The sequence below is a fragment of the Neomonachus schauinslandi genome, chromosome 15, assembly GCF_002201575.2.
Source record: "Neomonachus schauinslandi chromosome 15, ASM220157v2, whole genome shotgun sequence".
NCBI lineage: Eukaryota > Metazoa > Chordata > Mammalia > Carnivora > Phocidae > Neomonachus > Neomonachus schauinslandi.
Window position 1 is genome coordinate 58,120,488 of NC_058417.1, and position 27,799 is coordinate 58,148,286.

The 27,799-nt window shown below is 56.8% G+C and overlaps 1 protein-coding gene across 2 annotated transcripts in view; it reads left to right on the forward strand.

Moving 5' to 3' along the window:
• RPTOR (regulatory associated protein of MTOR complex 1) overlaps positions 1–27,799 on the forward strand; it is a 333,104-nt gene that overhangs the window by 285,763 nt on the left and 19,542 nt on the right. For both annotated transcript variants that reach the window (XM_021680930.1, XM_044921442.1), the window contains 7 exons: positions 5,101–5,219; positions 11,285–11,388; positions 11,863–12,046; positions 13,288–13,398; positions 22,095–22,200; positions 24,935–25,049; positions 26,715–26,839. In XM_021680930.1, the coding sequence (XP_021536605.1) occupies positions 5,101–5,219; positions 11,285–11,388; positions 11,863–12,046; positions 13,288–13,398; positions 22,095–22,200; positions 24,935–25,049; positions 26,715–26,839 (864 nt within the window). The remainder of the gene's footprint in view (positions 1–5,100; positions 5,220–11,284; positions 11,389–11,862; positions 12,047–13,287; positions 13,399–22,094; positions 22,201–24,934; positions 25,050–26,714; positions 26,840–27,799) is intronic.

Consider the following 27,799-nt stretch of genomic DNA (forward strand, 5'->3'; position numbering starts at 1 on the left):
CCTCCCCATCTCTGGGCCCCCGCACTCTAGGACGGATCTCAGCACACTGCATGCCAGGACCCCCCTCAGATCTTGCCCACATGCCTACGGACTGCCAGGCTTGTGCGATGGCAGCCAAGCACAGAAGCCTCCGTGAAAACCGCACTTGCTGTCAGCTCCAGACTCAAGGCCTTGCTCCTGCAAACAGCCCTCACCTTCATCATCAGCCCTCCCAGTGCACCCACTGCTGTCCTCCTCCCTCAGGCTGGATGCTGGCCCCTGAGTGAGGCACGGACAACCTCTCTGACCTTACCGCATGGCCTCTCCAAACCAGCAGCGCCTGGTCCTCACTGCAGGTGACATTCTGCATTCCCATGGTGGGGAGGGAGGAGGAGGGTCCCTGACTCACCGTGATGTGACCTCGCCATCTTTATTACTCGGTTTTGGTGAAGCTGCCATTTCTTGCTCCCCTGTGCTGCGGGCAGCCCCACGGGCCCCTCCCGCTCTGAGCCTCACCCCATCAGAGCGCCCAGAGGTGGGAGTGGGAAGGGTGGGGAGACACGGCCCGTACCTGTGCTGACATCGGGGCCCACATGACGCACCCCTCCTGCCTGCCCCTGGGCCACCCTCCCGCCCCAGGCTTTCAGTCACCCTGCTGCACGCCCCAGGTCCTGGGGGGCAGGGACGGTCACTCTGCTTCTTCACAGGAGTGAGTCGCAGCCTGGAGGGAGTGAGGTGGGGTCATTTCTGTTCTGGGGATTCGGGAGCACACTGCGGCGGCTGTGGGCACTCTCACCCCCAAAGCGCTTGCTAGCCACAGTCAGAGGCCTGGCCAAGGTGGGACGATCACCCCCCTGCGAAGTTTTGTGACCATTGATACCACCTGAAGTGTCTTCCCATAGTGACGAATCCAAGCTGGAGCTGGGCTGGGGAGGGGAGAGCGAAGAGTCAAGCTCTCGCCAGCCTGGAGCCTGCCCCCACACGGCTGTACGCCCAGAGCTGGGCCCAAGTTCCTGCTCAGAACCTGGGGGTCAGGGCCACTGCCCTCGGGGCACAGAGAGGAGCAGAGGGACAGAGTCGGAGCCACGGGCACTGCCCACACCACTGGAGAAGGAGGCCTGGCGAGCAGAGCCACCTTCCCATCGGCCCCTGGGGGCCCTGCTCAGCCGGAGGCCACTTGTCCCTGTTGCATCGTGACTGGCCAGGAAGTAGCATTTCCTCTCTCTCACTCTGTCTCCCCACGACCTCGAGAAGTCCTAACAGAGGAGGCCTTTGCGAGCCCCCAGCAGCCCTGGGGACCCCAGAGTCGCGAGCTCTGAGCACGAAGAGCAGAGGGGCCAGGAGAGTGCAGGGCCCCATCAACCAGGAGGAGGGGAGCGTGGTTGTCTCCAGAGGAGCTGCGCACGATCCCGGGGAAGGTTTTACGGCCCATTAGTTTGATTTCTCGCTGCAGGGGAACGGCGGTGAGAGAGCGAGCGGTGTTGTTTTCTGTCGCCACAACATCAGTTATATTTTTATGGCCACAACGCTTGATTAAAGGCCATTATTACGTGTGTCTTGTAGGGACCCTGAGGAACATGGCAGACAGGATTATGCACACAGGCTGGCTGCCCAGTCTAGACGATGCTCCAGCCTCGGGGCCTTGGGGCCAGGACTGCTCACGCCTCCCGTGGGCAGAGGGAGGAAGTGAGGGGCTCCTGAAGGGGCTCCATCACCAGGGGCAGCCCAGCGACAGGGTCGTGTCACAGAGAGGGGCGAGGGCAGCGGCCCCAGGCTTTGGGCGCTGGTTGCTGGACAGGGCAGAGGCTCTCGGCCTACATCAGCTCTTAGAGCGTCAGCGTCAGGGACCCATGAGACCCAGGGAACGAGTGGCAAGCTCCAGCTTCTCCTTTTTCTGAGCGGCTCCAGCCAGCCCGGGGGCTTCTGAGATCCAGAGTTGGCCACAGAGCGCCGAGCAAATTTTCCTATATCTTATGCTGTTTAGAAAGTTGTAGCCGTTGCTCTGAAAAATAAATGTAAAGCCATTAGTTATGATCTTTTATTACTTTTGGTCTAGACGTGGAAATAGGTTCTCCGCGCTCATGAGGAAGGAGTTGAGTGAGTGCCAGACGCAGGCGCCCTTCCCGAGCATTTAACAACCTAGAAGCCTCCCTGGCCCCCGGAGGGCTGACTCAGGCGTCCTGCGGCACCCCCGGGGGCTCCCGCCGCTGCCGCACTCCTTCACAACCTTGCGTTGGGTTGGCAGCCGCTTTACGAGCAGGGCGGCCGAGGGCGCGGTGGCCGGACTGAGGGACGGGGTAAAATGCACAGACCACTGCTCTGTGCCCGTTTCATGTTTTCACCAGCAAATACACCATTCACTGTGGCCAAAGACCCTGGCAAAAATTAGAGCCTTTTCATTCTTTGTTGAATCACAACTGTTATATCAAAATCAAAATCTTCTGCAAAAAAAGGCCACAACAGTAATAAAAATCAAAATTCTGTGATGGGACGGATGGTAACGGCCACCGTGTCCCACGCTTCCTCGGTGCGTGGCATGCCTCGCCCCTGCCGGCGCTGGTCTGGTGCCGCCACGCCCTGTACCCCTCCTCGCGTTTACGCCAGAGGCACTGCTGAGCGAGGGTCTGGTTGGTCGGGCGGCTGCTCTCTGACTGGCACACGGGTAACAAGCTCCTTAGCGCCGCGCCCCCGTCCTCCCCGCCCCGGGTGCTGTGGCGATGTGGCGGGGGTCTGTCATCTGCAGCTCACCCCCTTGCCGCTGTCTGTCCCATGGTGGCCACGCTTCGGGGAAGCTGAGCCCAAGACTAATGGAGGGGGTGGACTTCCACACAGTGGCTGTGATGAGATTGAGGGGCCTTCCCAGAGCCTCTGGGTCAGTGGTGATGAAGAGGACCCCCCAACCCACACGGGGCCTGGTTCTCCTGTCCCTTCTGAGCGCACTGCCTCCCTGAGAGTGACCGCCCAGTCCCCGTAGGCCATGATCCCACAGCCCTCGTGCAGGTGACGTGGGAGCCACAGCTTCGTGGAAACAGTGCTTACGTCATGCGGGGTGCAGTTCCTGCCGGCGGGCACTCTGCCACGATACAGAAGTGGGTTTTAGCAAATGCTCCCAGAGTTCCTCAGACTTTGGTCATAAATCTGGATGGCTGTCCTACAGCCGTGGAGTCAGGGTCGAAGGTGTTCATCTGGTCCTGTCTCTAAGTTAAAGCGTGCGGGGAAACAGCGCACATTTCCGCATGGGTCGCTCACCCTGACGCGGGCTCCCCTCCAAGCGAGACCTCTCACCGACCGAAGTCCAGATTCGTACGGAGCCCTGGTCCCCGGAGGGGAACCCTGTCCGACCCCCAGGGCCACGAAGCCCATGTGAGCCGCCGTCCGCACACACGCGGGCACCAGAGCAGGCTGCTGATGGCACCTCCCGTCCCAGGCAGCGCCGCCGTGCCTTTCCGCACAGTCACCGCGAGGCCAACTCGAGAGAGACGGGGCTTCCTCCGCCCCTGCGGGCAGCAGGTGTGCGGCTGTGTGGACGTGAAGCCGTGCCGCCTCCGCCTCCGGAGGAGAGGCTGTGGGCTGAGGTGAGCGAAGGAGCCTGCTCCTGCGCCTCGTCCAGTCTGCCTTTGATTTGGTCGGGTGCAGCCCGTTCCGTGTGAACAGCCGTGTTTATGAAGAGACGCTCCGTCCTCCGACAGACATCCTTGGTCCCCTATGCCGTCCTTCACCCAGGGGAGAGGGGCTGAGCTGGCCAGCCCGATGACCTGGGGTCTTGGCTGATTCAGATCATGCTCTCTTCGTCGCTTTCTGCGGCTGAACGAGCCCTTGTCAACAAACCGTCCGGCTCCCCCAGATAAAGAGGATGCAGTTACGTGCTGCTGTCTCCAGCTCGTCACGCCATCCGTGAGAGCAGGGCCCTCCCTGCGTCTGGCCCCCAGCTTCCCTTCAGCAGTGAGCCAGGGTGCTGCGTCCACACTGTGCTCCCCACTCCTGGCCCCGGCTCACCCCGCCGCTCCCCGGGCTGCCCTTCCCCTTCTTGCCTGTGCAGACCCTGTTCCATGGCCCCTCCTCCCACAGGCCTGCACCTGGCCCCACCTGCTCTGTCCCCTTGGTCTCTGAGCTGCCCCGCCGTTCTGACTTGCACACCCAGGTCGTGGTCGTGCCGCTTCTCCAAACGCTCCGTGCATTCCTGTCACCTACGTGCCAGTCCGTTGTCTGCTCTGCTGACTTCCCTTTAGGAAAGTCTTTGCCAGGAGGACAGTCCTGTTCGCCTCCAAAGCCCCCGTGTCCTCTTCCATAAAGCCGTCCTGGCTCCTGACAGAAGGAATCACCTTCCTGGAGCCGCCATGGCAGCAACGTTGTAGACACGGCAGTGGCTGAATGTCAGACGGGGGGCATTTGAGTCCTTCATCCTTTGGACCCTGGGCCTCACTGTCCCTCTATTATGCCCGGATAGTGCCAATGGCTGAGGTCATGAGGGTCTGATAGGGCTGAACGCCCCCTGGGGAAGGCCCTCGGTGACATTCCTTCCTTCACGTCTGTGACGCACCCTGTCCGGGTTTACATCCTGTCTCCTCTGCCGTGGCATCCAGCTCTGCAGACAGGACCTTGTGTAGCCTGGTGGGGACCTGGAGGGCTTGGGTCACATCATATACCCCCTTTGCGATTTCCTGGGAACTCAGGACAGTACCGCGTGTGGTGTGTGGACAAGACTCAGTGAGTCACGGCCCAGAGCACGCCCTGAGTGCGAGAAGGGTGTACATGGGACTCCTATCCAACACTCGTAGCTCACGTAGGCCATGATGGCTCCTAGAAACCTAGGCGTGAAATCAAGTGGTCCTCAGGATCTAGGTAGTGCTGTCCAGCCAGCCAGAGCTTCAAGGAAGGCCAGCCTTTTCTAACTCACTCTTCCTTCTAGAAAGATCCAGTCTCAGAAGATGAAGTCATCAAGCCTATTTGCCAGCTGGGACTCCTGAATTTCTGGGCCCCTGACCAGACAACAAAATACGAGCCTCCCATAGCCCCAGCTCTTTAAAGTGTCTGTTCCCGGCAGCAGCTAGGTCTTCAGAAGCCAGCCAAGCACACACGGGCAGCTATTTATTACTGAAACGTCCCATTTCTCTCTCCTAGGAGTTTCCTTTAACAGTGTTTACACTCAGATTTGGAGAGTCTTACTGCATCTGGCTGCAGACCCCTATCCCGATGTATCTGACTTGGCCATGAAAGTGCTCAACAGTATCGCCTACAAGGTATGTGTGACGGCGTTCCCGGCAAAGCTCGCGAGTTCCTGGTCTTAGTTAGGGATATTCACGTGGGGAACCCCAGGCGCAGTCAGGTCTACACCATGGTTTAGAGACTTCCAACAAGCGCTTCACAGTGTACCCTGATCTCTGTTTACGGGTAGCTTCAGTTGGGGCGCTGTCCTGCTTCAACTTAGCGGTATTGGGGTGCCAGGATGTTAGGTAAGGGCTACCGTTACCCTCGTGATCCTGTCAGGGTCTGTGTGGTCTGTAACGATGTCCCCTTTGGTTCCCAGTACCAGTGATTTATGGCTCCTCTCACTCACAACTGTTCTGGCTAAAGGAAACCTTAAAGAACCAGCTTTTGGTTTCGTTACTATTTCTTTGTTGCTTTTTACATTCCATTTTATCAGTACCTCTTTTTATCTTCATTGCCCCCTTCTTTTTGTTTATTCTGAGTGTAACTTGCTCTTCTGATTCCAGTCTTTTCAGATGGAAGCTGGGGTCATTACCTTTGCCTAAAAGTGTGTGACACACAGAGGTGCCTCGAGACCTTGTTTTCTCTCTGAGGCGTAGGACAGCCTCCTGGCCGTGGCCAGCCCAGCCGTGGCCGGCACTTGTTCATCAGGTGCTCCCGTCATCCTCCCCCCACCCTTGGTTATTCTGGTCACGATGAAACCAGTATTCAGCTTCTATAAGTTTATTTTTCAGTGGCTTTTATGTATTTAACCTTACAGAAAATCAACCTGAATTATTTAAAAATATAATTTCAGTGCCTAATCTTAAAATTTAACGACTGTAAATTCATCGCAGTAGACCTGATGTTAGGAAGTCAAATGCATTCCTCTCAGGAATCTCTCTCTAGCACGTAAAGCATAGAAACCAAATCTCCATGTTTTTTCCGATTATGTGTCAAGTGTGTAGCCATGAGCCACAGACTCCCCTCACCCCCCTTTACGGTAATTAAACGCCGTATGTATAACCGCTCCTACCAGGCAAAGCCACGCTAGCAGGTTGCAGGAACCAGAAACATAGCCTTTTGTGCCTTCAGAACAGCACTCTCTAATGGATGCTTAAAAGTGGCAGGTGGCTCTCTGCCTGCTGAGCTGATCTAGACGGACACACGCATCCCAGCACCCACACCCACGGGCGCGCCCAAGCGGAAGGACAGAGATCAGAGTGGGCCTCCGCTCGAGTCCATGCTTCCCGGAAGCCGTGCTCAGCCACAACGCGGTCTGCGTGAGAGTCTGAGTGCATCCGTGTGTGTCTGTGTGTGTTCATTTTTAAGAGGAAACACTGCTACTGAAAGATTTGGAAGCGCAAACATGAAGGAAACATTTTCTTGTCCTCAATTTAATTTCAAAAATGTCTTACTCTCTACTCTAGTAGCTAACGAGGGGATTACATTTCAGTTTACAGAGAAAAGGACCTATTTTTGATATTCAGCTCTGAAGGCAGATTTTTGTTCATCACAGTCAAAACAGTCTTATTACTCTGGAATACCCCATAGAATTCTGTATTCAAATATAGAAATTGCTACCAGCTCAAGAACCCACACAGCTCAAGAGCTATGGCCTAATTTCAAGTATTTACATCCCCTTTCCACACAGGCTGGGGGTTTGCATTTTGCCTGTAGTTTTTGTTATGGAAAATTTCAAACCACGTAGAAGTACAAAGAAGAGCGTGAAGACCCCCGGGAACCGCGTCGGCCCCAGCGACCTCCCTGGCGCCACCCCTGTCATCTGTGGTTTGAGAACACCCGGAAGGAAATTTCAAGCTACAGGGGTTCACATGTCAGGGTCACATGCAATAATAATCACTACTTTTAATATTTATGAGAAAATTTATAAGCACATAAACTCACCTAAAAATAGTCCGCCAGCGACTCCACACCCAGGGAACGAGCATGCGGTCGCTGCACCTGCTGTGGGATGCGCACAGCCGGTGCGACGGAGATCAGAGGTCGGCCTGCGTGGTTGGAGGCTGAACGCCTTTCTTACAGACTGAAGGCCTAAGCGACCAAGAAACACAGCCAAGGTTGAGATCGTCCCCAAAACAGCGCCTTCTAAGGTACCCACAAAACTGCGACTAAAACGCAGCTCGTAAGTTCATAGCATCAGCTTCTTGACGTGTCTTTTAAAATTCCCCTGGTGCAGGGACTCCCTCCCCCTCCGGGTAGCAGCCTCAGCTAACACCTGCGAAGCCGCTGTGCTCACCCCGAATCCGACTTCACCCAGCGGGCTTGCAGTGAGCTTTCAGGCCACCGACGCGCAGAGCGCCTGATACGGGGACCCCACACAGGCACCTCTGCATCCGTCTTTCCGTGGGCTCTGTGTCTGCGTGTAAACGTCCTGCCTTCACACAAGTCCAACAGCTTTCAGCTTCCAGAGGTGGAGGTTCTGTGTCGGCATCTTCCCCCTAGAACCATCCCTCTGCTGTTGGAAGGCCGCAGGCTCCCCAGCTCAGCACCTCCTCCCCGGAAGGCCCTCAGCTGCCCACCTCCCCGCCCCCACGACTCAGAGGCACCAGTCCCAGGCCTCCGCCCCGCGTGCCCCCGGCCTCCCCTGCCCCACTGCTTCCCGCCGCCTCCACCAGGAGGGACTCCGAGAACCGTCAGGCCAGTGCAGGTCCTGGGAGCAGGAAATCCCAGCAGTCCTATCGAACCATTCGTGACTGAGAGGCATCTGCGTGTATAGTTTGAACCTTCTCGTGCACCTGCCTGTTCCCGCCTCCCTGCAGACCCAGGGGTGACGGTGTCATCACTCAGACTAGCTTAGCTTACAGAAGTAGGTGCTGCCCCTATCTGAGAGTCACTGGCCCGTGGGCCCTGCCAGGCCAGGTTCAGGAACCAGGCCCCAGGAGAGCTGGTCCCCTCGGGGATTCGGACCCAGTGGCTCTGGGGTGGCCTCTGGGAATCTGTTTCAGAGACTCTGCTCTGGGCCCTCTTGCGTGTCCTGCACAGGGACTCGCGGCCGCAAGGTACTGGGTGGCTGTCCAGGCCCATGGGTCCCATTCTAGCTCCATCAGCCTTCAGCCCGTTACTCACATCCCCCAGCCCGTCTGTAGAGTTGAGCTCGTTGTAGGCCGTGCGTGATGGTAAATGCAATAATCCTGTGAAGCAAAGCGAAATACTAGTGTCTCCTTCCTTCTTCTTTGTCCTCCTTACTCTGTGCACATGCTGCTTCTCCAAGGTGCACTGGTCCTGGAGAGGGCGCTGGTGAGACCTCCCGGCCTCAGGCCTGCCGGCTTCTCTTCCTGGCGGGGCCAAAGACTGAGGCTTTTCTGATGCTTGTCAGTGACCGTGGGGCAATGCCTCCTGGTCACCATCGCTGTTGCCACCGAACACTCCCTAGGACTCAGCCTTGTGGAGGGAGACTTACGTTGTTTATCTAGGAACTACCGCTTACAGAAAAATTATTTCTTGGATCAGGAGACTCGTGCTTTTATAGGTGTCTTCTCCGTGACCAAGCAGCCAGGGGGCTCTGCATCCTACCTAGCCCCAGATTACCTCCGGATGATCCTTGTGGGAAGCACCTTCTCACATGAGTCCAGATCCTTGCCCTGAAGTTGACAGCACAGTTCCTGCAGGTACCACACTCCCCCCAGGAAAGAGCATCAGAAGCCTGCGCCGGCGTCCTGAACCCGACTCTGTCCAGCCCAATCGGGAAATCCGCTGTCCAAAGTCACCACATTGCTTTAGGGCCTTTTTCTCTGCACTGGGTCAGACTTTGTGTGCCCTTGTGAGGTGATGTGTTTCGGTGGAAGAACCAGAGAGTAACGGAGCTGGGGACAAAGGGGTCCGCCGCAGCCCCAGGCTCCTGCCCCAACCCCCCGTTAGCTGCACAGGGCAGGGAGCAAAGGTGGGCTCGTGTGTGCACACGTGTGTGTGTGTGTATGCATCTGCATGTGTCCCTGTGAACCGTTTCTGTGTTTGCACTGGGCCCAGAGAATACATCTGACCTGAGAATTTGGCTTGTAACAAAGTAACGGTTGCCGCCTCTGAGAGCTTGACCCGTAGCCATAACCATCCCCTCCCTGCGGCCTTTGCTCATGTGGTTTTGCCACCTGTCAGGGCGCACCTGCCCCTCCAGTGGCTTCAGGGCTGCGTCCTGGAGCAGAGGATAACAGGAAGTCTTCACCATGAGAAGGACGAGCAAAGGTGGAGTGTGTGCAGGGCGGACGGGGGCTCACGGCCAGGCCCAGTCCTCAGTTCGGAGCTTAAAAGTGTTGTTACCCTTCTGAAGCTGACCTTCTCTGGCGGCGTGCTCTCTGTCTGAAGCGACAGCTAGGACCAGCGCTGGAAGGAGCCACTCCAGACAGCCTCTGCGGCTCCCCGGCTCTCCACCTGCCCCTCGTACCCTGTGTCCCCAAACCCGGTTTGCAGACAGGCGGGTCCACTCACGCTCACCCCTACACGCCTACATCGCACACCTGATCAAGGCCAAGTCAAAGTCAAAGATAGAGCCGTTGGGCTAAAAAACAACTTCCTTGAAGCCTGAAGCCTTGTGATCGCCAGTGTGAAGGCTGCTGGCATGCCCACCGCTCAAGATTTCTAACACGGACACGGACGGAGAGTTACGTGGCAGCCGTGGGTGTGGACGGCGTGGACACGGGACTGTGGATGCCCCTTCCCGGATGCCCCGGCAGAGGGACCAGGGCCCGGTTAGTCTGCGGGGCCTCCTGAGGGGCAGAGAGCTGGCGGCAGGCCTGGGAGAGGCAGGTGGGAGGGTCTCGGGGGCCACAGAGAGAGGCGGTGGGCTCCACTGAGTCTGGGGGCCGGCAGAGAAGGGGTGGGTTCTGCTAAGGTCTGCATCTCAGCACAGAGGTTTTCTGTCTCCCCTGCCACCACCCCTGTCTCTGGAACTTTGGGGAGACACATGGAAGTTGACAGCTTCTTAGATTCTGCACTCTCCTTAGACCACTTGGGGGGGGGTCGCTTGGCTCTTGGGTTTTGGGGGGAAGGGATGGCCAGATAATTTAAATACAAAGCAAGTTCACAAACAATATAACTCTTGTAATTCAAAAAAAAATTTTAATGATTTTTAAAGGTTGATTATGGTTCAGTTTTCTTGCTGTTCTTACTTCAGAGTGGTGGGTTTTCAGGGAAACATTGATGTTCTGTAAATGAACAGTCTTATGGTTGTTCTGTTTTCTGCAGTTTTCTGTCTGTTGTCCGAACGCGGGAGGTACAGCATCCTGACTGCTGAGGGAAGGGTCAGAGTACACGAGGGTCCCCCAGTAGGGTGGCCCTACATCATCACCCACGAAGGTTGAGGTTTTGTTTCGCCGGGCGGCAGCAGCCAGCTTTGTGACTGAGTCTGGCACCGGCTGCACTCAGGGAGCCCAGATGGTCGCCTCAACCGCCACCTGTCCCGAGTGCCACCTGGGCGGCAGCGTCCACCCTCAGATCCCCCTCACCTGGGGTGTCCAGAACCAGCAGGGCCCACCCAGCCACCCTGGGCACCCAGAGCAAAACGTCCAGGAGAGAACTTGGCAGATGGTGGGTCTGCCATCAGGCGAGCCGTAAACACCCTTGTTTGCTTGTGCTTCCTGATCACGTGTTCCTCCAGCAGATGTCTGGTTTCCTAATCCACACAAACCCTACTTCAGAAAATCAAAACTAAACGACTTCCCCCCCAAACGCTCATCTCAGGCTGGCACAAATCCTTTTCTTCAGTGAAATGTCAAATACTGCACATGTTTGTGGAGGAAGTTTCCGGAACCTGCTACCTCATCTCCATCCACGAAGTGCCACATCCAGGGACACGGTGTGAGCCCCTACAGTGGAAAGACAGAAAGTGAAGCCTGGGGTGGTGTTCTCAGCCGTCCCAGGGTGCGGTGCCAGGGCTCCAACTCGCCGTTGACCCTGGCGTGGTCTCATGGCTGAGGCAGGTGACTTCTAGAAAAGCGGAAGAACACAGTTTTGCCTGCAGGGCCTTCCCATCGGCATGCACCATCTCCTCGGCCAAGAGGCCTCTTCTCGGGTCATGAAGCCAGCGTTCCTGCTGCTGCCCGCGGCCTCAGAGGTTACCAGCAGCTGACCGTCCATATTGCTTGTCCCTTTGCTCTTACAGGCCACAGTGAATGCCCGGCCCCAGCGCATCCTCACCACATCCTCGCTCACCCAGTCGGCGCCGGCCAGCCCCACCAACAAGGGCATCCACATCCACCAGGCGGGGTAAGTGGCCTGTGTCTCTCATGGGGGCCCCTGGCTACAACTCTTCACTGTCTTCCTCTGACCTGAGCCTGACTTCTGCGCCCCCTCAGAAGTTTATAAGCAAGGGTCTGTACCCTGCTGGTCAGCCCCCAGCAGGCAGAGCCCCCTCTTACACCAGTGTCCACAGGCAGGAAGCCGCAAGCAGGTGCGTGCCGCCGCGCCCTCCTAGGGCCCCAGATGGTTTGCTTAGCTGGATGCGGCTTGTCTGGGGCTCCCCCAGCTTTCTGGGGAAACAACTCCTAGAACCTGCAGGCAGGGCCTGGAAGGGTCATCAGCTTCGGCAGCTGGTGTCAGGAGGCATGGGATGTGTTGGGCGAGTGGGGATGTTTTGGGCTCCTGACCCCGGGTCCGTTGTCAGTGTCTAGGTGGGCAGTGTGAGGACAGGCTCTTTCGTGTTTGGGTAAAAAGCATTGTTTCTTCTTCCCGCAACAACAGGGGCTCCCCACCGACGTCCAGCACCAGCAGCTCCAGCCTGACCAACGACGTGGCCAAGCAGCCAGTCGGCCGAGACCTGCCCGCGGGCCGCCCTGGTGCCCCTGGCCCTGCAGGGGTGCAGTACACGCCCCACTCCCAGCAGTTCCCCCGCACGCGGAAGATGTTCGACAAGGGCCCGGACCAGGTACGCTCAGACCGTTCCCTGGCGCTCATGCTGGTGAACGTAGGCGCTGAGCGCCGCACGCCTCGGTGTGAGCCAAGACTCTTGAGCCCAGGACGCGGGGGCCACCACACCCTCCGCGTCCAGCTGTGGCTCTCGGTTTGGACCGTCATCACAGCTTTGCAGAAGTCGCGGGGTCCTCGCTCCTGTGGCCTTTTATTGTTGGCTCACTGTTCCGGCACCTTCCATGTAGCCAGATAAGCTCATGAGCTAATTTGCTTTCTCCCTTCGTGGGTGAGTACCATTTTCCTCCACTGGACGGGGCAGCTGCCCCCCAGAAGTGAAATGCCTGTTCTGAGTGGGGTGTCCGCTTTCTCCGTAAGCGGTCCATTATGACATAAGGAGCCGTGGTCTCGGCCTCTCAGCTGAGATTGCAGGAGCAGGCCCCGCGCCCACCCTGGCTTTCAAGGCCTCCTGCTGTACTCTGTGGAGCAAATACGGCCATGAGCGCCCAGTGGGAGGTTCATCCTCCTGGCTGGGCCCTGACATGGGTCAGCCTGACCGGAGCAGCTGGGCCCAGGGGGCGCTCACTGTCCTTGAGGCCGCGAGCCCAGGGCCCTGGTCCAGCCGAGCAGTGCAGGCTCCCACTGCAGGCAGGCGATGAGACCCTATCACCGTGTCCCAGGCGTGGGACTTTCCCCCAGGCGAGGCCCCCCTGGATAATGGGGGCCCCCCTCTGAGGAGCGCCTTCAGTCCCACCACCCCAGCCACCGTAGGCCCTGCCATGGGAAACAAATGTGTCATCCAGTAAAGCAGCACCAAGCACTTTAAGTCTTGATACTTGCATGTCCTTCCCATGCCGGGGCCACTTCACACAGTTGGGTGCCAGATTGCCGGCAGTCCCTGCCCTACCAGACCATGGAGGCCTTGGGGGCCTTGCTGGCCTCACAGCGCCTGGCCTGTGCATCCAATTTAAGAGTGACAGGCTCTGCAGCCCAGGCCACCGTGGCCAGCCCTGGGGGGACACGGTCCCCTGAGCGCAGACTCCATGGCCCTCCCTAACATGGGTTCCCCAGAGCCCCGGCCACACAGTCAGGGTCCCTTGCCACCAGGATGCAGACGTGAGGCCAGCAGAGAAACGTTCTTAGCAGCCAGACCACTGATTTTTGTCTCCTTTCCAGTCCTCTCGAACGCACAAAGAGGTGTGTGGAGTATCAGACTATTCTTTCTATTTTCTCTCCCCCTTTCCCAAAACGCCCCTGAAGACCACCGACGATGCAGATGACGCCGCTGGACACAGAAGTTTCGTCTCGGCCACGACACAGACCGGCTTCTGTGACTGGAGTGCCCGGTACTTCGCCCAGCCTGTCATGAAGGTAGCGTGCGCATCCGCCCCGGGTGCAAAGTGGGCCTGCCGTCTGCTTCCTCACGCAGACGCCGGGGTCCGCAGAGCGCTGCGCGGCTCCCTTCTTGCCCTCCTTCCTTCCCCAAGAGCCCCGGCCTCTGGCCTCAGTGGTCTGAGCCCTCTGCTCCGAGCCGATGGCTGACCCTGCCAGGTCTGCTCACTGCCCCAGCTGGCCACCCGATGGCCCAGCCGCTGACCCTCTGGGGCTCCCATCCCATCACATTTACAACTGCTGAAGGGCGACCCCCAATGGCCGTCACGGTGAACAGTCAAAACAGCAAAAGGAACAGATTTCATTTACCTTCCTGTCTTGTCAGAAAAGCCACACCAGCGCAGCCTCTCTGAGCCGCCCAGACAGGTGCGTCACGGTGTCCTGCTCGGCAAGGCCGCTTCCTGGGGAGGGCAGCCCGCGGTCAGGCTCTGGGCTGCTGTGCTGAGGAGCGGGCTTGTCTCGAAGACCCGTCCACCGGGAGCGGTTCTAGTACGTCATTCCACCGCGGCCCCGCAGGAGACGTGTCCTGTCGCCACAGATTCGAGCCGCGCGTCCGGGGGGCGGTGCATAGTTTCCCGTGAAGCACCTTCTTAGAAAGCCTTCTTCTTCCTCGTAAAGAGCATTGGAAACTGCAGCCTGTTCTCAATCGTGTGGCAAGCTACACATCTGAGCAAGTTACTCGAGGAGAGCTTGGACCCTTTCTGACAGCTTTTGTCCTGCTTTCCTCGTTCCCCATGACCCTGATTTTTGTCAGTAGAAACACGAGACTGTCATTGTCGGGACCTGAGGCAGACGACAGAGTTGTAGTTTACTGAGCCCCACTGCTGTTGGGGGGAGATCCTCCTTCCGTTTTTTAACTGAACCCGACTCCCAGAAAGCGGTTTGGCAGGAGGCATCAGAAGCCATGAGAAGCTGCTCCCTTCCACACGGTAATTCACTTGCTGAGATAATCGACTCAAGGAGAGAATCAGAGTCACGGATGATCCGCGTGTTATTTACTGTAGCGAAAACTAGGATCCACCCAACGTGGGGAGAAAGGCTTAGCAATGACAGAATATTTGATACGATGTTTATTGTTATTAAAGAATTAAGCTTGAAAATTAGTTTCTTAAGGAAATGCTCGTGCTAAAGCTTTTAGAAAGGGAAAAAAGCAGGACGTACATCAGCTACAGAGTGGTCCTCATTGGAAACGCAGTGCACACGCATCTGCACATAGAACACGCACTGAAGCAACAGGCTGATGGCGGGTCTCGGGTGATGCGTCAGCGTGGCACCGAGCGTGTTTATCCTTTTCTGTCTCCTCCGTGTTTTTCACACTAAGCACCAGGTACCTTTACAATCAGGACAAAAGTACAAAAGAGGCAAACGCAGGAGGCGGTGGAGGACTGTGCTACCTTCAGGGCTTTCGGCATGCTGGCCGCTGCCACCAGGAGGGCGCCTGGCCCACCACCCGGGCCCTCGCTAAGAAAGGAACGAGTGAGCGAGTGCTGGGATTTGCACCAGGACGCGGGGGCCCTGGTGCTGTGGGTAGCAAGCCAACCCTTAGAACTCAGTACAGTCTGCTTTGAGGGGCTCTGGGGTTTTGTTCAGTATCTGCAGAAGCTCGGTTTCCCCGACACAGTCTCCTGCGAGCGAGGCCAAGCAGCTGAGAGCCCTGGGGGGGCTGCTACGCCTCTCGCTGAAGTGGCAGCGCCTGTAAGTTACGGGGGTTTCTCGGTGCGGTGATAAGCGGCTTTTCTTGACATCTGAAAAACGCCGTTCCAGCCGTCCGCGTTGACGGCAGGGAGAAGGGGCACAGGTCACCAAGCTCCTTCCTCTAAGCCTGAAAACGAGTGTGTCCTCCCAGGGTCTGGTTTCCTCTCATCAGCGCGGGGACTGCGGCCAGTGCTAAAACGGGGCGCCTCCCAGGAGCACGGTCGGCACACGCAGAGCCGCTTCCTGAGTGCAGGCCTGGGGCTTTGGTCCCGTGCTGCCCGCGTGCACGGCTGCAGTCAGCTTCCCCCGCTTCCCGTTAGCTGCAGACCCGCAGCCTTCGTGCCCTCTCTGTGAGGTCGCAGTGTGTCCGGGAGTGTCCGCTGGGGAGGGTCCCACACATCGCCAGCAGGGATCGTGGCAGCACCCGGAGCGTGGACGCTGCCATGTCCTGGGGACGGAGGTCCTCGCAGCTGTCACTCCGGGTTTTTCCCGCGTAGCCCACAGGAGGCAGTCAGGAGGTCACCGAGTAAGTAAACGCCTTCTCTTACATTCATTAGAGACCCTTTCTAAACGTTAGAAGAGGATGCGTTTTTATCTCATTGTAATTTTTAAAAAACTGTTCTACTTTCTCCAGGTGCTATTCACAAGGGTGTTCTTTTATTAATTTAATTCATCATCTAATGACGCGCATGCAATAAACGCGTTAGGAGCTTTTTTAATAGTCTGTTTCACACGTAAACTAAGACTAGCTCAAAGCTAGGACTGTACCTCAGAAGTCAGAGCCCTAAACCGCGTCACAGGTCAGTGTAGGAAACTGGGATGTTCACCAGAGAACAGAACTGTCCCCAACGTGACCACGCACACCATAGTGCAGCTCGTGCTTGGGGGACCAGGTACCCCACCACGTGGCGGCCAGGACAGTTTTGGCTTCTTGTCACTTCACCGTCCGATTTTGTACAGTCTGTGTGGCCAGAAAGAACTGTGTTCTGGAGCAGGCTGTCCCATGACATGAAGGAACCCAGCTGCCATTTATGTGCAGAAACTGACAAGCTAAGACTAAAATTCAGACGGAAATGCAGGAGGCCCAGAATAGCGCTGAAGAAAAATAATGTTGTAAAGGACAAACAAAACAAAAAACCCAAGCTTCCTGATTTCAAACCCTGCTGCATAGTTGCAGGAAGGGGGGACAGTGTGGTGCCGGCTTAAGGACAGACAGAGTGGCCTCGAGACATCATAGCCACAGACTCAATGGTTTAGCCGAAATAGACACACTCCGTGACAGACACCAACTACCAGAACTCACTCCACACGAGGTAAAGAACCCAGATAGTCCTACATCCGTGAAGGGAAATGAGTTTGTAAAGTCATCCCACAAAGAAAAGACAGCTCCAGGCCCAGAAGAGTTTCACTGGAAATTCCACCAAAATTTAAGGAAAAAATTATACCAGTTCTACACAGTCTGTTGCAGAAAATAAAAGGAGCGAATACTTCCCAGTTCATTGTATGAGGGCAGCATTACTCTGATACCAAAACCAGTCAAAGACTTTACAAGAATAAAAAAACACAAACCAATGTCCTTCATGAACGTGGCCTCAAAACCCCCAACATAATGTTAACAGACCAAATGCAGCAATATATAAAATGGACAAGACACTGCTGACCAAGTGGATTATAGCTCAAGAACGCAAAGTTGAATCACTGTTAAATTACTCATGTAATTGAATGTATCAGCAGACTAAAGAAACACTCTCATCATCCCAGTAGCTACAGAAAAAGGGTTTGACAGAATTCAACAACTATTCACAATAAAACTCTCCATAAACGAGGACCAGAAGTAAGCTTCCTTACCTCGTACAGGACACCTACAAAACCCACAGCTACCGTTCTCACTGGCCAAAGACGGGATGTGCTGTCTCTAAAACCAGGACTAAGGCGAGGCTCTCTGATCTCACTGCTCCTATTCATCATCCTACTGGAGGACCGAGACATGCAGGTAGAAAGGGGAAGTAAAACTCTCCCTGCTCACACAGCACTACTGTGTATGCAGGAAATCCTGAATAATCTGCATAATGTTGCTAGAATAGAGGAGTTCAGTAAGATTGCAGGATACACAGTCATTGTATCAAAACTGTATTTCTATGTGAACCACTGGAAATTGAAATTAAACCACTTATAATAGCACCCCCAAAACATTAAATACTTAACTATAAATCTTTTTTAAAAAATACACGAGAGACCCAAATGCTGAAAAATACAAAACACCGATGAAAGAATTCGCGGAGACCTGACCAGTGGAGACGTGCTCGTGGGCCGGAGCGCTTGGTGACGTGAAGGTATTAGGTCTCCCTAACCTGGCGCACACACCGATGCCGCCCCAGCAGGTTTTGTTTCCATCGACAAGCCTGTTCTAAAATTTATGGGAAAAAGCAAAGAAACTAAAATAGCCAAAGAAGTTTTGTCACAGCACAATCAGAAGACTCGCACTGTGATCTCAAGAGTCACGGTGACATCAGTCAGGAGTGGAATGGGGAGGGCAGATGAAGGGACCGGGCGGGGGCAGAACAGATCCCGAGACGGAGCATGGCCTGCCCACCAATCTTCCACAGAGCTACGGATGGAGGACGGTCTTTCAGCAAGTGGAGTTGCAGTGACTGGACATCCATTTGCCCAGGAAAAGAATGTCACTCCATCTCCCACACCATATTCAGAAACTAACCCCAAGAGCATCTCGTCCTGCTGTGAAACCTACAGCCAGGAAACTTCTAGAAGCCCCTTCTGGCCTATTAGGCAATGGATCTTTGGGAAGCAGAAAAAGCATAAGCCACACAAGTTAAAAATGGTAAGTGGGTTTCGTCATATTAACTGCTTTGTGAGTGTCTCTGTTAAGAACATGAAAACAGGGCGCCTGGGTGGCTCAGTTGGTTAAGCGACTGCCTTCGGCTCAGGTCCTGATCCTGGAGTCCCGGGATCGAGTCCCGCATCGGGCTCCCTGCTCGGCAGGGGGTCTGCTTCTCCCTCTGACCCTCCTCCCTCTCATGCTCTCTGTCTCTCATTGTCTCTCTTGCAAATAAATAAAATCTTAAAAAAAAAAAAAAAGAACATGAAAACATAAGCCACAGCCTGGAAAAAAATACTGTAAAACACATATCTGATAAAAATCTTGCATCTGGTATACAGAAAGAACTCCCAGAATTCCATACAGAAGAACACAACACAATTACAAACAACGGACAAAAGGTTGGCAGAGACCCTTTGCCAGAAAGTGTGCAGACAGCAAAGGAGCACGGAGAAGGCGTGATGTTAAGGCAGGTGGTCACTGGGGGCGCGAGCTGCCGCAGGGGACACCAGCACGCTCCGTACAATGGCCAACATCTCAGATCCGTCGACCCCAAGTGCGGACAAAGGGCGCAGAGCATCTGACTGTCGTCCATGTGCAGAGGACGAGTATCACAGACGCTCTGGAGACGTGTGGCTGTTTCCTATAAAATTGAACGTACACTTACCATACAACCCAGCACCCTGCTGGATGGACGTTCCCCCGGGAGGAAGGAAAACCTGTGTGTGCGTCTTTATAGTGGTTTTATTCATAATCAAAAACTAGACAGAAGCCAGATGTCCTTCACCTGTTGCATGATCTGTGATGCGATCATAGAAATACCAGTCACCTGAGAAGGTTCTCCAAATGGATACACGCACAACACAGATGAACCTCAAGCGTCATTGAAAGAAACTGGATACAGGGGCTCCTGGGTGGCTCAGTCGTTGAGCGTCTGCCTTCGGCTCAGGTCATGGTCCCAGGGTCCTGGGATCGAGCCCTGCATCGGGCTCCCTGCTCGGCGGGAAGCCAGCTTCTCCCTCTCCCACTCCCCCCTGCTTGTGTTCCTGCTCTCACTGTGACTCTCTCTGCCACATAAATGAATGAAATCTTTAAAAAAAGAAAGAAAGAAACCAGATACAAAGACTGCACACACACCATTTACCTAACATTCCAGAAAAGGCAAACCAGAACAGCAGGGCGGTGCGAAGCCTGGGGCTGGGGGAGGCCAACCATAGAGGGCCACGGAGCAGGGCTGGGCTCTGTTCTCCACCAGGAGAGGGTGGGTGTCCTGCACGTGGACTCCGCCTCCATCGGCCTGATGCTCCACAGGAAGTGTAGTCAGATGGTGAAGGTGCCCACATCTGGGCCCCATTGCACGCAGGGCACCCCGAGCCTCACCTCGGAGCTTCTCCCACCAGTGGCCCAGGGTGCCAGCCCACAGCAGGCCTGGCCGAATCCGAGGAGCGCCATGTCACCAGCACCCACCACCTCTCTGTGCACCAGAGCCCCCTTCCTTGTTTGTGGCTGGGGAGGGGGACTTGTTATCACACAACCGGAAAAATCATAGAAAGTGTCGAGGTGAAAAGCAGGTCCGAGGCACTGGGATGTGTCGTCAGAACAGGCCCTGTTGGTGGGTAGAAACAGGATGCTCAGGGTCTGAGCATTTAGCATCAAGTTAAAGAGCCTTTCCCAGGGTCTGTCCCCCTTTTGCCTTTGGGGGACCCACTGATCCTTGCCCCCAGTTGTTCCAGGGACAAGCCAGGCCTGAGGCCCAGCCCCCGCATCCCCAGGAAGCTTCAGGGGTGGGAATTGGCTTCTATGTAGAAGCCAGGAGCTGCTGGGACCGTGGTGTCACAACCCTAATCATGCAGCACTGCTCCACGCCCACACTGTACCTACCGCTCTCCCACCCTGCTGCTTCATCCCGGGGGTTCTTAGCGCACTGTCCCCAGACAGGTGCCCGCCGCGGCCGCAGAGCCGTGTGCAGGTCAGCCGTGACCGTCCTTGGATGAGCTCAACATGCCCGTGGGGGCAGACACAGTGGATGCCAGTAGACGTTGCCCTGGGAACACCACGCTTTACTTGTCCTTACAGCCCTAGGTCTGTCCCTGGGCCCCGGGTCCTTTGCCTGGGCCCTGGGGCACGTGCATCCAGGAACTCCGTGCCCCTCCTGCCCCTCCTGCTCAGAGCACCTTCCACGCTTCCTCTGGCACGTTCCCACGGAAACCAGACTCCATCAGAGGGTGATGTCTCGGCGCTGCAGGTGTCTGTTTGTCTGGGCTCTTCTTATCACTCGACATTATTGTCATTTCTTTTCTAATAAAAGCTCCAAGTTGTCACAAACGAAACCAACTAACTGTTAGAAACCCGCGATCTACCCTGTCTGCCCCTGGGGGGTTATTTCCAGACCACCAAACATTCTGTGGAGGCTGACACCATCTCTTCGTGTCTTCTCCACGTTTGGATGTCCTTGTTACAGCTCTTGCTATTTTGTTAGGTGTGGGGTTCTGGTTTTTAAGGAAAAAAAGAAGGAGCAGAGCAAGGAAATGCTGACAAGAGAGACCCGCAGGCCGCAGAAGTGAGGCCGGGCGGTTTGTGTTTGTTTTGTAATTGGATGGCGCGGAGCATCCGGGCGCAGACTGAGAACTGCTGTACCTGTGTTCATGCCTCAGCCGGCCGGAGCGGGCCCCAACTCCTGTCTGCGTACGGACCTGTCGTTCGCGGCCATGCCTGCGCAGGAGAACCTACGTGTGGCCACGCTCGCCGTCCGCCATCTGGTGCTTTCTCCAGCAGAGGAAACAGTGTGTAAATACCGAGTGTGGGCTGTCTGTGCCCGGGCACTGTTTTCTCGCCGACCACCAGGAGATGGTCAAGCCGGTCAAGGTCAGCTCAGCTGCTCGGCTCAGCCAAGAGCAAGTAGGGCTGTTTCTTGTTTGTTTCATTTCTCTGATTTTTTGGGACTTCACAGCCCTGGGTTTTCGAGCAGGGAGTCTGAGTCCATCGAGTTAACTTGATGACGTGTGAGGATTAAGGAAATACACCTTTATTGCACAAGGAGACTTCAGTCCTGGCTTCTTCTTGGCCAGGGGCAGGCCTCTCGTAGACACCACGTGCACGCACATGGGCCTTTCTGCTCAAGGAACAGAGAGCGGGCTGGTTTGCATAGCGTCTGCTTATTTCCGGGGACATGAGCTCAGTCTCTGAAGCTGCTGCTCGGCGGAGAGAGTGCTGGGTTCTCAGGAGCTCGTGTGAAGCTGAGCAGTTCAGCTCCTTCCTGGCATCAGAGAAAGAATAAAGGCAGAAGTCCCTGAGCACGCCCACCTGCTTTCCAGTCCTCCTGCAGCATCCCACCGGCTCCTTCTCCCTGAAGCCTGCCTTCCTAAAGCTCCTTGTCTGCTTTGGAAGTGGCCGCCCTGCTGCCCCTGTCAGGGCGCTGGGTTCCTAGGAGCAGGACGGCGCACGGGCCTCCAGGGTTGGGGTGTCCCTGAGTCTCTGCTGCCGTCGTGCCGTCATGCAGCCCGCCCTCCCTGGTGGCGCTCTCAGCCTCCAGACCCAGCGGCCCCCACCGCAGGAGGGAGGCCCGGCGCTTCTCTCTGACAGTGCGGAGGCCCTTGCCGGTCATACCTGCTGGCGGGCAGCAGGCACTCCGGCCAGACCCGAGAACCCAGACTTGTCTTTCGGGAACAGGGTCAGTACTTGGAGACGCTGCAGGTTTGGGTCCAGAGAACCACAGTAAATGAGTCGGCACGTGCTTTGGTTTCCTGGTGCACGTGAAGGTCACGTTCACCCTTCACTGTAGTCCGCCGAGCATGCAATAGCACCGTGGTTGAGAAAACGACGTGTAGACCGTAATTAACAGACGTTTCGTGGCTAAAAAATGCTAGTCCTCATGTGGGCTTTCAGAGTCGTATTCGCTGACCCCAGGTCACCGTAACAAATGTACTGATAACGAACAGTGTGAGATGCTAGGAGAGTCACTGAAACGTGACCAGAGACCCGAAGTGAGCAGGTGCTGCTGGGAAGATGTGCCCACGGGCACACCAGGCGCAGGGCGGCCGCAGACCTCCCGTTGGGGAGAAATGCCGCGTCTGTGAGGCGTGGTGAAACACGGTGGCTGTCCCTGGTCCCCGCCGAAGCTCATGCAGTGTTTTTATTGTTGAAGATCCCGGAAGAACACGACCTGGAGAGTCAGATCCGCAAGGAACGGGAGTGGCGATTTCTTCGCAACACGCGGGTCAGACAGCAGGCGCGACAGCTCATCCAGAAGGGTAAGCCGCCCCGATTCGCGAGGGAGAGAGCCTCCGAGGGCCCTCAGTGGGGCAGGTGCCTGCCAACCATGGTGCGGGGTGCAGGCGGAGCGCAGGCTCTCCTCGAGGAGTGGCAGGGGGGCAGGAGTCCTGAGGCTGGGGGCCCGCCCTGGGCCGCAGGAGCCCCCCAAAGCCCTCTGCCATTCCCTCCCAAGGGAAGCCCCGGCTGGCTGGCAGCCTCCCACAGGCCCATGGGTTGTGCATTTTGCCATTTTCAGAGCGGAAGGAGCAAACCCCCCTCCTCCCTGGGCCTGCGCTCTCTCTGGGGACAAAGACACCCTGCTGTGTCCAGCTGGCCCCCACCTGTCCCCAGGATAATCACTCTTTGTCAACCAAAGCTGTATTTGAGTCACATTTTACGAAACCTTTTACCAGATTTGCCAAGGATGCTAAATGGCCCCTGCTGCATGCCCCCCAGCCTCACCTGCGGCAGGGCTGGGCTGCCCCCCCCCCCCCCCCCCCGGCATGAGGTGGCGGGGAGGGGGCGTGGAGGAGTGGCCTCAGGCCTCCATCGTGTGATTGGGACAGGGACGGGGACAGGGACGGCACGCCAGGCAGCCTCTCCCTCTCTGGGGGATGGGCAGCCATAAAGGCCCGGCTCCTGCCCCTGTGGCTGACCCGGTCCTGCGGTTCTGGGTGCACAGAGACGTGGGGTGCGCTTACATCTTCTGGGGAGCCAGCGTGGCCCTGGTCACTGGGCCGACCAGACAGTGGACGAAGCTGCCCGGGCCCCACACAGAGCGGGAAGTCACGGGCTCTCGGCCATTCTATCGATTGACTGTTTTGACCTTGCCTTTCTGTCCTCTAAAATTGTGGTGATTGTGACGGGCTCCTTTTTCAACTCGGGGGTGCGGGCCCATGAGACAGGCTGTCCCTCAGACATGCTTGGCTGCACAGCCACACCCCGTGGCCCTCCGCACACAGGGGGCTGCGCTAGGGGCCGCTTCCGCCGCCCATGTCCCACGCTCTCCCGTGAATTGCCTTGGGGCCGTATGTCCTTAGCATGGACAGTCACTTCTTCTGGAAACTAATCTTGGCCGTTCATAACTCCAGGCCTCCGTGAAGGGGCTGTCGGCAGCTAGGTTTGAAGCACTCTAGTGTTCGGAACTCGGCACCTGCCGACCCGGCAGTCACCACGCGCACATGCACAGCCAGGGCCTGCCGCACCCCACAACGTTCTTCTCTCCAGGAGAGAACAGAGCCGCCAGAGCCTGCCCGGTGCTCTGGGAATTAGGGCATCGGGAGGCTGTCTTCTCCAGGGTCTGCTGTTCCTCAGGACCCTGGTTCTCCGGGCCCCAGGGAAGCCGAGTCTGCCGCCCACGGTTAGGCCTCTGGAGACCGACTGGCCCCGATGGGGAAGCCACACTCAGAGCTGGGGGCCTGACCGGAGCTGGGGATTCTCGAGAAACAGCTGGGTTCTCTGGACAAAAACAAATAACTATCTTTGTGAACCAGGATCAGGGGTTCTCTTTTCCAGTCTTTGTGGGAAAAAGATGCCTCCTCATTAGAACACAGGGGAACTCCTGGACGTAGCCGCCGGAGACGTCAGCCAGTGGGACTGGGAGATGGAGAGGTCCGTGTGGTGGACCTGGCCCCCAGAGAAGGGGACCCTGGCGACACCACTGTCCCGCTCAGCCACCTGCACCCTGTTGGTGTGCACTGTTCTTTCTGAGAGCCACTGTGCACCGATGAGGAAGGGGAACGGTGCCCGTAGATTAGCCAGGCAACCTGCGCCCAGCCTCGCCCCGGCCACCTCGGCCAGCAGAACCGTGTTGTCACATACGCACGGTGCACCCTGACTTGGGAGCCAGATGTCCCCAGTGTCTCCCAGCGGCCCGCGGTCTGGGCTCCTCCCCAGAAACCCGCGGCCAAGGGTGAGGGGCTCTCCGGTAAGAGCGTGCCACCACCGCGGACACAGCGTCTGGGGCCTTTTTGCCGCTGTTACACTGCCCTCGACCTTGTTACCAGGTGGTTTTCAGTGTTCACTGTTTTAACGGGGATGGGGCGGGCGTGACGGACTGAAGTCATCATGAGGCCAGCGCCAGCACCCCCCAGGATGCCCAAGGGCCAGGCCTGTGCCCGAGACCAAGATGCTGCAGGGGCCCCGCACCCCTGCTGCTCTGGATCAGCCACGTATTAGTCACCAAAAACACATCTAACCCTATCTTGGCCTCTTGGCCTTTTTAGCCTCTTTTAATTGTTTTTCTAAAACAACCTCCTTCAGAGCCCCGAGGGGCTTCTTTCCTGCTGCTGGCATTTGGGGCCCAGTGAGTAAGTCCCCATTCAGCTGCGCTGTGATCTGTGGCGATTAGGGACCGCCCTCCTGAGGGGCCCACCAGGAGTTCAGCTGCGTGCGTGCCCGATGCTGCCACCTGGAGCTGAGTTAGAAATGGCGGCCCTTCCGCTTTCTTCATAAGCTCCCACCCCATTGCGCTTCTCTGAGCTTGCTCATGCATCGTTGCGCGTGGGAGTTGATAAGCACTGACTGAAAACCTGCCGCGTGTCCGCCTCGTGCTGGGAGCTGTGGGGGGGACCCTGTGGTCGGGGAGCCAGGCCCTCGTCCCACCCCTGCTTGGCCTGTGTCCCTGGTGCCCTCCCAGGTCCCCAGACAGGAGGTGCAGCTTCGGTTCTGGTAGCGCGACATCGTCCCAGGTGCCATACGTTGAGGTTCATCACTGTGTGTCTCTTTGGGCAGGTATCGCAAAACTGGATGACCAGATATTTCTGAACAGGAATCCCGGCGTCCCCTCCGTGGTCAAGTTCCACCCCTTTACACCGTGTGTGGCCGTGGCTGATAAAGACAGCATCTGGTACGCTGGGCGCTTGTGTCTCAGCTGGTAACAGCCGCTCGCCGTGAGCCCTTTGGGGTCCTGCAGGGGGCAGGGCTCGGGAACCCGCGGAGAAACGGGCAGGGTGGCGACCGCGCATGTGGTGGGCTCCTCCAAACCGCACCGCGATGGAGACGCACCCACGAGGGCTTCACTCTTGTTAGCCACCTGTGAAGAAACATAACAATAAGACACCAAGTTTAATTTATAGCAAGCGTTGCCCTTTTGCCATGGAGAACATACCTCCCCATGGGGGAGGAGCTCAGGGGTGTTCTTACTTCGGTTATTCCTCTTTTCTTTATTCTGGCAAAATGCACGTAAAATTTCGCGCCATAACCTAAGTGCGCAGCTCAGGGCACCAGGCGCATTCACGCTGCCGTGCAGACTCCACCACCACCCGCCTCCAGAGCTGTTTCCGTCTTGTAAAACTGAAACTCTGTCCCCATTAGTCACAAACTCCGCCTTCTGCTCCCCCGGCCCCCACACCCACCGTCCACCTTTTGTCCCTGGACGGAGACCCCAGGGACCTCAACTGCCCTTGTGTGTCTGGCCCCTCCCACTGAGCACAGTGCCATCTGTCCATGTTGTGGCAGGTGTCAGAACGTCCCCTGTGCAGGCCAGGTGGCAGCCCCGTGCGTCCACGCTCCACATCCAAGCAGCGATGGACGCGTGGGTCATTTCCACGTTTGTTTTTTCGGTATCTTCATATGGTCAGGCTTTATTTTTTATTTTTTTAAAACATATGTCTACTTTTAACTCAACTTAGAGGAAGGCAAAACATAAAATAGAATAAAGTCTACCTTGATGATTTATTGGGTTTGATTTTGTTAGAAAAGGAAGCAACAGGGCGCCTGGGTGGCTCAGTTGGTTAAGCGACTGCCTTCGGCTCAGGTCATGATCCTGGAGTCCCGGGATCGAGTCCCGCATCGGGCTCCCTGCTCGGCGGGGAGCCTGCTTCTCCTTCTGACCCTCCCCCCTCTCATGTGCTCTTTCTCATTCTCTCTCTCTCAAATAAATAAATAAAATCTTTAAAAAAAAAAAAAAAAGAAAAGGAAGCAACAAAGTAAATCACGACAGACAACAGAGTCTTTGAGATCTGCCCTCAAGTAGCTTCTGTTCGATACCAAAGGAGCTAAATTTTTTCTCAGATGCTAATTTACTCTGTGCCACCCATCTGTTTATATTTTTAACAGCTCCCTTTAAAGTAGAAACAAATTTTTATTAAAGATTCATAGACAGTCATGATTTTTATTTAAAATTGTAACAGTGATACACAGTACTGTTCGTTTGCTCAGCATCTCCCAGACACAGCGCTATGTCCTCTGTCACTTTGTGCCCATATCATGATCACGGCCGTCCCCCCGTTGGCAGCTGTGAGCCAGGCTGCGATGAACGTGGGCGGACAGATGTCTCAGCACACCCGGCAGTGGGACCTTGGGCCCCGTGGCACCCTCGGACTGACCGCCTGGGGAACCCCGTGCTAATGCCCAGCAGCCGCGCTCGCGGGCTGTTTGTCCACAGCCTGCTGGAGCTCGTGGCTCTCCGTGGGTTTGGGAGTGGCCACCCTGGCAGGTGTGAGGAGGGATCGCCCTGTGGCTTTTGTTTGCATTTCCCTGACAAGTGACCTTCCTCTCTCCTTCCCCAAAGTTTTTGGGACTGGGAGAAAGGGGAGAAGCTGGATTACTTCCACAACGGAAACCCTCGGTACACCAGGGTCACCGCCATGGAGTACCTGAATGGCCAGGACTGCTCACTGCTGCTCACGGCCACAGGTGAGTGGGGTTTGCGGGGCTGGGGCCCCGGGCCCCAAACCCAGTGCGGAGACCCCGGCGTATCTTCATGCACAGCCCTGATTGTTCCTCTGGCAAAGGACACTGCTCGTGGCGAAGGCCGCCGGCACCGAAGAGGTGGGAGGTTTCCGAGGGAACGGGCTTCACCCACAGACAGCGGGGCCAGCAGGTGACCAGTGCCCGTCGGTGTCCAGGGACCGGTCCCTCCTCTGGGGCCCGGCCCTCCCCTGACCTGGAAAGGCCTTGTCAGCCTCTGCCTTTGTGGCCCCTGTGACGCCCTTAGAGGCGAGGCCGGCGCGGGGGTGGGGGCTCCCAGAGCGCGGAGGAAGAGGGAGGAGGCCCCGCCTCGGCTCCCGCAGGGTCTCCAGCCCTCACTGCTATAGCTCTGCGACCGTGTGTCCGGCTCCTCTTCAGGCCAGGCTCCTGCCTCCGGGTGGGCCGCTGCCAGTGCTGGGCCTCATGCTTGCTTTCTGGGTCTGAAATGTCGCCACTTCACCCCTCCCCGCAATAGGCTTCCCAGTGAGCCACCCCAGGTGACCGCCGTCTCCTTTAGCTGTTTGAAGACTCGACCTCAGTGTTTGTGGGTGATGAGAAGTCACCGTTGGTCTGACCGCACCTCCTTCAGGGATGACAGGCCAGGGGTAGGATCGGCAGGCGGGGAGAAGGGGGCGCACGAGGCAAGAGGGAGAGGAAGACCAAGGTAGACTGCAGGCTGGCTCCCCACATTACCCCAGTCCTGTCCCCATCCTGTCCTGGGTCTGTCCCTGTCCTATCCTGGGCATGTTCCCATCTTGGCCTGCCCTGTCTTGTCCTATCCTGGGCCTGCCTTGTCCTGTCCTATCCTGTCCTGGGCCTGCCCTGTCCCTGTCCTGTCCTGTCCTATCCTGGGCCTGCCTGTCTTGTCCTATCCTGGGCCTGCCCTGTCCCTGTCCTGTCCTGGGC